The sequence below is a fragment of the Melitaea cinxia genome, chromosome 14, assembly GCF_905220565.1.
Source record: "Melitaea cinxia chromosome 14, ilMelCinx1.1, whole genome shotgun sequence".
Lineage (NCBI taxonomy): Eukaryota > Metazoa > Arthropoda > Insecta > Lepidoptera > Nymphalidae > Melitaea > Melitaea cinxia.
In genome coordinates this window covers 5,295,375-5,307,045 of record NC_059407.1, presented here as the reverse complement: position 1 = coordinate 5,307,045, position 11,671 = coordinate 5,295,375, and the positions used below count along the sequence as shown (strand labels likewise).

At 35.3% G+C, this 11,671-nt stretch overlaps 1 protein-coding gene across 1 annotated transcript in view; it reads left to right on the top strand.

The window, feature by feature from the left end:
- The first annotated feature begins 3,993 nt into the window (after positions 1-3,993).
- Positions 3,994-11,671, top strand: part of LOC123659865 — a 71,381-nt gene continuing 63,703 nt past the window's right edge. The window contains exon 1 of the mRNA XM_045595030.1: positions 3,994-5,108. Coding sequence (XP_045450986.1) covers positions 3,994-5,108 — 1,115 coding nt within the window. The remainder of the gene's footprint in view (positions 5,109-11,671) is intronic.

Genomic DNA, 11,671 nt, shown 5'->3' with positions numbered 1-11,671 from the left:
CGTTTGCGAGCAAACACCATTGTAAATCATGTATTTATTTTGTTCAAATACTTGATATTGACTGTCGGTGTTAATAAAACTTTTGAACTATGACACCAAAATAGTGGCCAAAATAAAATCTGTTTCATCATGTAAAGCAAAAGTTAAGTTTTTCGAAATGTTCTCAATTTTGAAAGATATAGGGTAACGTTCGAAAGCATTTTAAGAATGAGTAATGAAAAGTTAGTTATGATATTGAAAGTCTTTATAATACAAAATAAGTTAAATAACATGTCCACATAAGAAAAAACTATTTATTTCGCAAATTGTAGTTAGTGGATTGGGGTCTGCCTGAAGTTGTGTGGTCAACTGGCGCTGGAGTCGCTCGTCGGCCGGGGCGCAGGGGCTATATTCTACATAATATCCCGTTACTAGAGTCCTCAATTGCACCATATTCCTATTTTGATGTGTAATAATAAAAAATATAATTTTTACTGTACTTTAGTTTATAAACAGAAAATATTATAATAATAGACAATTTGAATATTTAAATTTATTATGTATATGTATATTATGTTTGTGAAGTAGGATAATTATTGATAAATAAATATTATTATTATTATTATTTTATAACTGAATAGACGAGGAGAATGCGTGTTGTGTGTGTGTGTGTGTGTGTGTGTGTGTGTGTGTGTGTGTGTGTGTGTGTTTATGTGGACGCGATGTGTGTGATTCCCACACATGTTTATGAAGTACAGCCTATATAACATCACACCACAACACTTTAAAGAGACCAACAATTGAGGCAGAATTTTTGTAATATTCATAAAACTTGAAATACTAAATCTAAAGAATTGTTTAAAAAACTTCAAATGCTAATCGTTATTCATCTCAAACTTTATAGACTTTATTTCTGATTTAAATAGGTCCATCATTTTAATTCTTTTAAATTTATTTGTACTAAAAGTGTTATTTGAGAAAACCTTCGTATTTTTTTTATTTCTTAACAATATTTTTTAGACACCTTTTTTATACAAGCACCTGTGCAAAAAGCTGTGTACATACTGATATACGATTTATTGCAATATTTATGGTTCGTTTGGGAAGGAACATCGCGGCGTGTGCCAAACCGTTGTAATAGTGACCAGAGTGTGGGGAGCGGTCTGTTAGGATATCACAGTTTCGTGATAAACTTTTTTTTCAACATTTAAGCTTTATCTACACAAATAAATTAAATTGGAGTGTCTGTTTGTAAAATTAAAATAACCGCTTTTTCATGTATAATAATTGCTTGTGACAGTATTTTTTAAAATTAATTTGTATTAAACATTATAGGCTTAGTTTCAACTTATATAGTTTTGTATTTGAAGTATCATTACAGCCTATACAGTCCACTGCTGGACATAGGCCTCCACAAGTTTACGTCAAAAATAACGTGAACTCATGTGTTTTGCCCATAGTCACCACGCTGGGCAGGCGTGTTGGTGACCGCAGTACTGGCTTTGTCGCACCAAAGACGCTGCTGCCCGTCTTCGGCCTGTGTATTTCAAAGCCAGCAGTTGGATGGTTATCCCGCCATCGGTCGGCTTCTTAAGTTCCAAGATGGTTGTGGAACCTTGTTATCCCTTAGTCGCCTCTTACGACACCCACGGGAAGAGAGGGGGTGGCTAAATTCTTTAGTGCCGTAGCCACACAGCACAGCATTTGAAGTATGTTATAAATAAATTCCTTATCCCCAACGGTTTCCAAAAGAATAAGAATCATGAGTAGGGAATCCAGAAATACATTCAAACATACCACATCAAACAGCTGCATGGCCTATACAAACACTCGTTATGAGGGAAGTTGGAAGGCGCGCCCGTAAGCGCCAGCCAGTTGTTACGTATCTCAGTATCCACTACGTGTCTGCAATGAAGATAATAATTATTATTTTATTATCACTTACCATGTCTGTATTTTAATTAAATACACGCGATTTATTTATTATGGTGTGGTTTATGAATTCCTAGTGTAAAAAAAAACTGTTTACAGTTAGTAAATTCGACAAGTTTAGTGTTTATTAGTTTGATTCCTTTACTCTTAGATATATGTATTTCAATCTTTACGCCTTTAAATGTTACGAATAAGCCAACGAATCTGTGGAAACTTTTTTATATAGATGTCATTAAAATCTTTTCATCCATTCATAGTGGATAATATGGAGAGCCTCGAAGCGTCACTATTAATTGAAAAGAAAAATCTTAAGAAATAAAATACTTGAATTTTTATTTTCTTGGCTTGATCTGGAGTTCGTTGAACTTGTATTCAATGCTATTTTATGTTTTATAGACGACCTTATCTTGTTTATTGAGAGATACATTTCTATTGTCAAAAATCAAATATTGTATTTGTAAAACACTTAAATTAATTACTTATACTTCACAAAGGTTGGACTTGTTACTAAACAATATAGACTAGCTGTGCCCGCGACTTCTTCCCCGTGAAATTTTACAAAAAGTTATTGTTCAGTTCGCAGAGTTATAAAATAAATAAATTTATCCTTATTACATCAGCTTTCTGCCAGTGAAAGTTCCGTCAAAGTCTATCCAGCCGTTTCAGAAATTACCCGAAAAAGCAGTTATTTTAATATTACAAACAGACAATTTTCTTTGTTTGTATAGATAATAGATTAGTATAGATAATAGATAGATGTGCTGTGTGGCTACGGCACTAAAGAATTTAGCCACCCCCTCTCTTCCCGTGGGTGTCGTAAGAGGCGACTAAGGGATAACAAGGTTCCACAACCACCTTGGAACTTAAGAAGCCGACCGATGGCGGGATAACCATCCAACTGCTGGCTTTGAAATACACAGGCCGATGACGGGCAGCAGCATCTTCGGTGCGACAAAGCCAGCCCCGCGGTCACCAACCCGCCTGCCCAGCGTGGTGACTATGGGCAATACACATGAGTTCACGCCATTTTTGGCGTGAACTTGTGGAGTCCTATGTCCAGTAGTGGACTGTGAAAGGCTTCTGTGATGATGATGTGTGATGAAATAGTACTAATTAATAATTTAATTCGCTTTTCCAATATTTCCGAAGATTTAACGGATTTCTTGTAAAATTACTTGTAACGTTAGCTAATAAGGTTCGAAAACTACAAACTCTATATCAATATAATAAACTCAAACATGATAAAGCTAAAACCCTACTTCAATATCTATAGTCGGTAAAATTTGATGATCACTTACACGGATTCGTAGGTTATATAAAATAATCCAGTATGACTCGTAAATAAATACCGAGGGGAATTCGTGAGCCAGATTCCGTAATTACACGAAGACGTGTGACGTAACGTTATTGGATATGTGACACGATTGAGGAAAATCCGGTTAGCGATAAAACAATTAATGTTTTGTTATTAAGGGGTAGCATTGGTGTAAAAAGGGGTTAAAAGAACTTAGCGTCGTCGTTACAATCATTGTATGAAAAAATGCGAGTGATAAAAAACGACGTTGATGATTTTAAGTCACGTGTCTACATTCATTTGACTGGATTAAATTTTCATACCCTATGAAATAAAAATGAAATTAAATTAAAATGAAAATGAAATGAAAGTGAAATAAAAATATTTATTTCACTAAAGTAAAAAGTATCTAATAGTAAATACATACTTTAAAAAAATTATCTAAATCAAAAAAAAGTAACAAATGTAAAACGTCAAAATAAATACCATAAGTACCTTTATTGTTTTTCTATCTCCAGAGGGTGGTATCCGTCCAGAGGGTGGGGCCACTAGATATCTGTCCGATAACTGGTTGGAACCGCTACGGGTATGCGACCCCGGACTGCTCTAGCTGCTAGTGTCACACACCCCTTCCCGTGATCCGTGGCACTGGTATCCGTAACCCCAGATCCTTCTCTCCCATAAATCCTTCTCACCTATCCTTCTTCTTAGCTCGAATTCCCAAGGAGGGTTGATGTCAGGCAGGCGGCCGGTCGTAAAATATACATGCCAAATCATTATGTGACAACATGAGTTTGGGAATTAAAGTATGCGATAATGTTAGGGCGTACCCCGCAGGCGACGCGCAGATGCAGCACCCGGCGTCTGTGGGAAATGGACAAGGGTTGCTGCACCAGGGACGGGGGCAGCGTAAGAGGCGAGTCCAGGAGGTGAACTTGAGGATTGCGAGTTGGAATGTGGGTACGATGACTGGGAGAGGACGAGAGCTAGCAGATGTTTTGGAAAGGAGACGGATAAATATAGCATGCTTGCAGGAGACGAAGTGGAAGGGACAGAGAGCAAGAGAAATTGGGGCGGGTTATAAGTTTTATTATTGCGGCTGCGATGGGAAAAGAAATGGCGTAGGTATAGTGTTAGATAGAGAGCTGAAGAACAAGGTGACGGATGTGAATAGAGTGAATGATAGAGTTATTGTAGTAAGACTGTTGATGGAAGACTCGGTTTTAAATGTAGTTAGTGTGTATGCGCCGCAAACTGGATGCGATGACAGTATGAAAGAAAGGTTTTGGGAGGATTTTGATGCGGTTATAATGAGAATACCAGAATGTGAGGAAATATACATTGGAGGAGATTTTAATGGACATGTAGGAAGGATGAATGACGGGTATGAAAGAGTACATGGGGGCCGAGGTCACGGAGTCAGGAACCGAGACGGTGAAGCTCTACTGGAAGCAGCCTTGGCCTTTGACTTAGCAATAGCCAACACATTCTACCAAAAACGGGAACAACACCTTGTCACATACCGTAGTGGTCTACACTCTACCCAAATTGACTACATTCTTTTAAGAAGAAACAGGCTAAAATCGGCCAAGGACTGCAAGGTAATACCGAGTGAGAGTCTTGTCTCTCAGCATAGGCTACTGCTCCTGGATTTAGCTCTGAGAGTTCAGAGTTTAAATAAGAGCCCGAAGCCCCCAGTTAGAACGAAATGGTACAGACTGGATGATAGGAAGATGGCTGCAGAATTCCGGGAAAGAGTGATTGGTAAACTGATAGAGATGGGAGATATGGTGGGGATGGGAGTAAACGAGTGCTGGAGTGAGATGGCAACGTGGGTGCGAAGTGTAGCAAGGGATGTCCTAGGGGAAACGAAAGGGAAAAGAAAGATAGAGAGGGATACATGGTGGTGGAATGAGGAAGTACAGACGATTTTGAAAGAAAAGAAGAATGCTTTCAAAGAATGGAAAAGAGTGGAAGATGGAAATGACAGAGAAAAGAAAATAAAAAGATTAGAATATCAAAATAGTAAAAAGAAGGCTAAGAAAGCAGTCGCAATTGCAAGGGCCAAGGTTCAAGATAAGTTGTATGATTCTTTAGAGAGCCCACAAGGTCAAAAAAATCTTTTTAGAATAGCGAGAGAGAGAGAGATGAATGCAAGAGATATAAACCATATGAAATGTATAAAAGACGAAGCGGGGAAGATCTTGACGGACAATGAGGAAATAAAAGAACGCTGGAAGAGATACTTTAATAACTTGATGAACGAAGAAAATGAATGGAGCGGAGTGTTAGAAAATGTACGAAGTAATGAAGGAATGGTGAAAGAGGTAAGTATAGAGGAAGTGAAGATGGCAGTGCAGAGTATGAAGAATGGAAAAGCAGTTGGGCCAGATGGTATACCAGCGGAAGTGTGGAAGTTTTTGAATGCGGATGGATGGAAGTGGCTGACTTTATTTTTCAATAAGTTGCTGCAAGAAGAGGTTATACCCGAGGAATGGTGCTACAGTTCACTGGTGCCCATTTTTAAAAATAAAGGTGACATACAGGACTGCAGCAGCTATCGGGGAATAAAGCTCATGTCACATAGCATGAAGATATGGGAGAAAGTGATAGAGCGACGAATGAGAGAAGAATGTGAGGTCACACAGAACCAATTTGGATTTATGCCGGGCCGGGGAACTACGGACGCCATATTTGCACTCCGCCAACTCTGCGAAAAATATCGACTCGCACAAAAAGACTTGCATATGGTGTTCGTGGATCTGGAAAAGGCATACGATAGGGTCCCCCGTAAGGTTCTGTGGTGGGCTATGAAAAGGAAAGGAGTGCCAGAGAAGTATGTACGACTTGTTCAGGCGATGTATGATAGAGCTAGCACCCACGTCCGGTCCGAAGCCGGGGTAACTGACAAGTTCAGTGTGGCTGTAGGTTTGCACCAGGGGTCGGCTTTAAGCCCGTATCTATTCCTCCTGGTAATGGATGTTCTAACATCAGACATACAGGAGGAAGCACCCTGGTGTATGCTGTTTGCTGACGACGTTGTTCTTGTCGGAGATAATGTCCTCGAGGTACAGAGCAGACTAGGAAAATGGCAGGAAAGACTGGAGGGCGCGGGATTGAGGATAAGTAGGTCTAAAACCGAGCACTTGTTCTGCGATTTCAGCGGTTCATCCGGTTTTTCCCATATTGCCTTGGATGGTGTATCCCTACCAGTCTGCTCCGACTTCCGCTACCTTGGGTCATTAATACAAAATGACGGCAACATAGACCGTGACGTGAAAAATAGAATAAATGCGGGATGGATGAAATGGCGACAGGTCTCTGGAACAGCTTGTGATCCACGAATGCCCCTTAAACTTAAGGGGAAAATCTATAAAACGATCATAAGACCTGTCGTAATGTATGGATCAGAATGTTGGGCAACAAAAGTGACGGATGAAAGAAGAGTGCACGCAGCCGAGATGAGAATGCTAAGATGGATGTGTGGAGTAACGAGGAAAGATCGGATTAGAAATGAGTATATAAGGGGAAGCTTGAAAGTAGCACCTGTGACAGAGAAAATAAGGAGCAATAGGTTAGCGTGGTATGGGCATGTAATGAGGAGGGATGACCGCTATGTCGGTAAAAGAATGTTAGGGATGAATGTCGAAGGACGAAGAGCGATCGGCAGACCGAAAAAGCGATGGATGGATTGTGTGAGTGAGGATATGAGAAAGAAAGGAGTAAGCACTGAAGTGACGAATAATAGAGAGGAATGGAAGAGAAAAACATGTTGTGCCGACCCTACATAAGTGGGATAAGGGCAGGAAGATGATTGTTTTTCTATCTGCTCTAATACTACACTATCATTGTCTGATATGAATATGGAATCGAGTAAATAAATTCAACTCAGAAATAAAGGAATATTTTAATTTTGGTCCGCATGAAACTTCATCCTTTCAGTTCACGTTCAGTTCTTAATTTATTTTCTGTGCACTAAATTAGAACTAATTAGCTGTGATCTAAAAATAAACTTGCCAAATAGTATAATTATGCCTGTCCAACTTACCTTTACAGTTAAAACTAAAATAAGTCCGCACCAGTCAGCTGATATTATTTAGACTACTAATCGAGTCTCACTGAACTTCAGAGCTTTAGATGCAGAGTATATTTAGCCATTGCCTTCGACTAAAAAGGGATTAAGGGAACTTATTAGCTAACTGAATTTCACCTTTTTAACCGAATTCGTAAAGTCCGCAAAATTATTTGATGATAAAATTCACTCCTATTCCCATATCTTTTAGCTGATATTTTTTCCTTAACAAAGTACAACACTGTCATCTTTTTTCGATAAATATAAAAAATTAAACAATTTTTAATAACACACATAAGATCACGGCATTTTTGGCGTGAACTTGTGGAGGCCTATGTCCAGCAGTGGACTGCGATAGGCTGAAGTGAAGTGATGAAACATTTTTGTGTTATTATTTCATATAGACACAATATACATATAACAACTATTTTATTTATTTAAAATAAATCTAAAATGGTTATTTCTATGTTTCGACGTTGTTTTAAAGTTTTATCGTACAAGTACGTCTTGTTTATTTTTTACTGAAATTAATGTTTTTAACAAATGTACTTAGCATGTTAAATTATTAAAATTCTAACATAAAAATTGAACGGTTTCGTAGTAATGTTAATAATATATTGTGTTTGTGTGGTCTATGGAATCAGAGACTAAAATGTTGAGTGGCCTGTTATATCTGGCAGCACTACTTTCTCTCTTCTTGCCTAGACGTCGAACCTAATGAGCGCGCTCTATAACTAATTAAAATTATTTAATATAAAAAGTGTTTTTTTATGGCTTCCTATACCAACCAACATAAAGATTTTTTTATATACATATACCTTTAAAAATACTTTATTACTAACAACGTAAAAATACATACGCACTTAATAACCAAACTTGTCGATCCTCATTACGATAGCCTTAAAACAAATATTTTACATTGTTTGTGACATCATTAATCCATTTTAATACCATATATTTTGTAATAAATTGAAGTTGGATGTAGAGATATTATTTTATGCAAAATGCTCTTTATTACTATTTGCACATCTGTGTGTCCAGAAATTTTAGAGTTTAAACTAAAACTCACATCATTAATGCGAATCTAGTAACGAGTTGATGATAAAGGAACTCGGTGTACGTTTACAGGGGAGCGCAAAATTTCAAAAATTTATTTGAAATTTTTAGGTCTACCATTATTTAAAAAAAACATGGAATCCGACAGTTTTGATTAAGAGATAAGCGATGGGAGTTTAGGGAGTTAGGTAGAAGAAGGGATTTTATACTGTTTTATCTTAAAGAATATTACAGTTATATTCTAACGAAGGGGCTGGAGCTACTGTCAATAATTGTATATAAAACAGAGCATTCCCTGTTCATCCCTTAGAAAAACACTAAATATTTTTAGATCACATAAAGTATATCGTGACCTTAAGTGGTAATTTCGATGGAGTTACTTCAGTATCTACCTGTTATCTTTTCTTGTCCTTGTTTTTGTTTAAGCAAATACTTAACTATCAAAAAACGAGCATTATCTGAATCGTCGTTTCCTCTTCCGAAAACGATAGCAGTGATTAATGGCGTCAGTAGTAACATTTAGAATTAATAACTATACTCAGTAATACTGAGATACATACTGAAGCATATTCTCTTTTTGCCTTAGCACTTTCATATCAAAATTGCATTTTTCTACGTGGACACATCTCAATCTAACTATGACAATGTACATGTTATAGAAGGGTTTTAAGACAAGTGAAAAGAAATTAATGGTATTCTGTATAATTGGAGAAATATTTGAATTTTATAGAATTGATTTTTTCAATGTTGTATAATATGTTGAGATTGTACACGCTAATTTTGCGACTCTTTTATAATTATCCTGTGGCAGGACTACTGGAAGAGATTCCATCATGGGATAAGTAGTGCCTTTGTACCAGCATTGTTTATGAGCTATTTTCTATTGCTATCCTAATGTACATAAATTGTTAAATATATAAAATAATATTACTACAATATTTGTCGTATTGCATTAAATTATTCAGCTAGATATAGAAAACCCAGATGGATATATTTTATAAAAAAAAATATTATTATTTATATCGCAGAAGATACTTCAGGATAGTTTTCACTGAAAATAATAACATTAATCGAAATTCAAGTACGTAAACAATTTTAATCTGAACAGTCAAAACAGCGTCTCGAATCAGTATAATCTTAGCAAAGCTATCGCACTGGTTTTGTATCTAAATGAGTACAATAAACTGATATGAATAAATAGTTACACACCACATGTTGTCTTCGCACAGCTATGATATAAAAACCATTAGCTAAAGTAAATTGGTTGTTTCAGGTTCTACAGTGTCTTTGTGTGTGTGTAACGACCAATGTAACAAATTTTAAGCCCAACAGTTGCATATAAATAAGAGATTTTATAGATCATTATAAAATAAATAACTATTTGCTTTAATGTTAATCATTTTAAGTGACTTACGTCTAACGAGAAATTCGTGTAACTATTTATTTTCAAGCTATTTGTACAATTAACGATTCAAAATACTTTTCATATGAATATTTAACTTCTAATTCATTTGGTATTTTTAAATACATTTCCTTGTTGTCTTGCGTGACTACAGGACATTTTTAATCAAAATATCGTAATAGTGGGCTTGTAGGCGCTAATTATAATATTAAGAATTCAAACAGGCTGTGTTTTATAAAATAATTTTAGTGATGATGTATTAAGTAATTGAGTTTTAATAAATGAAATACTCGTAAAACAACTTAATTTTCATGTGATTAAAAATTACGATTAAGTTAACGGATTAGTGATTGTATCCGTGATAGCTAGGAGGGGAATACCAAAAGAGTTTTTACCCTCTTTCACTAACATAATTAGTTCAGATGGTTATTTGAATTTCAAATTTAAAAACTACTAATTATTATTATTTTTTGGTCATCATATAATAAAAAAAACGCGTAATATGATTACTGTACCATACTCTAGCATTCTATAATGTAAATGGATTACCCTGCGATATCAAAAAAAAGAAAAAAAGCATTCTATAATATAGCATCCAATTATTTTAAGGTTCCTTAAAGCACAAAGGATAATTTGGAACCAATGATATTTAATTTTTTTGTTAACAGATTTCAAATCAGATTAATTTTGATTTAATTACTATATTTTCCCATAGGTTTAAAGTATGATAATATATTATCATTTTAACTATCTAAGATATAAACATTGTTTAATATCATATCAAAAATCGACCGTTCCAGCGGTGATCGAACCTGCATCTCTAACTGACCGTGTCGGTGCTCTGGCCAATTAAGCTATGGAACGATGTACCGCTAGATCGAAATTTTTGATATGATGCTTTTATATTTGGTCGATTTTTGAATTTCCTAATATGTGGGTAACACAAAAATAAAAAAATCGTACAAATTATCTAAGATATCCTCGTACATAATATATCTATACATTATGCTCGTCTTTAATATTCCTTCTTGATATACTTCTATCGCATTAATTCTTACTCATAAATCTAATCTTAAGCAACTATTTACATAATAATAATCTAAATTGTACTAATTCTACTTCTAACAAATTCTACCTCATTTGGACAGGAACAAATCTAGTGTTTATTTACCAAACAGAGATACTTTTATTTTAATTCATTTGTATGACAACAACAAAAAATGATATGAAGCATATAAGAGAAATACCATACTTCTTTTAAAATTTACGTCTACTGTTAGTTAATATTGTAAAATTAAAATTTTTACTCCAAATGTGTCAAACATGAATTCCACCCGTAACTTGAATTCGACCCTGTTAATTAATAAGATAAATGAAATCAAATGATGAATGTCAGATTTTTTTCTCTTGCCTTGAGTCGTTTTTGTTGGTTGTTGAGCCTTGGATGTTGACTATAAACAAAAATAAAGTCAAAAGACAAACTTAATACTGAAAACTGTAAACAATGTAATAAAGTTCTAAGCATAATAAAGTAATCAATTTTATTTACTGAGCCAAATTATATTAAAATTACCGGAATACATCAAAATATTTCTTCTTTTCTTTCACATCTTGTTCTTGTACTCCACACAAAGTTATCGAAATTTTATATAAAATTCATAAACATAAATTAATGGCAACATTTAAAGTTTGGCTCACAAGGTTATACGGGACAGACAGCATTTTTTAAATCATCTGTATTTACCAAGCTGTTATTACGTTAAACGATATTATTGGTAATAAAAACTTATAAGTGACATCTGATATCAACAAACTTCGTTGCGCTAAAGTTTGTCGCATAAGAAACTTATGGAACAGCTGCTTGCTTCTTGGCGAGTAATTATCCGTATTTCGCCAGCCTAAGACTTAAAAAGACCAAGTTTGTTCTCGACAGTTC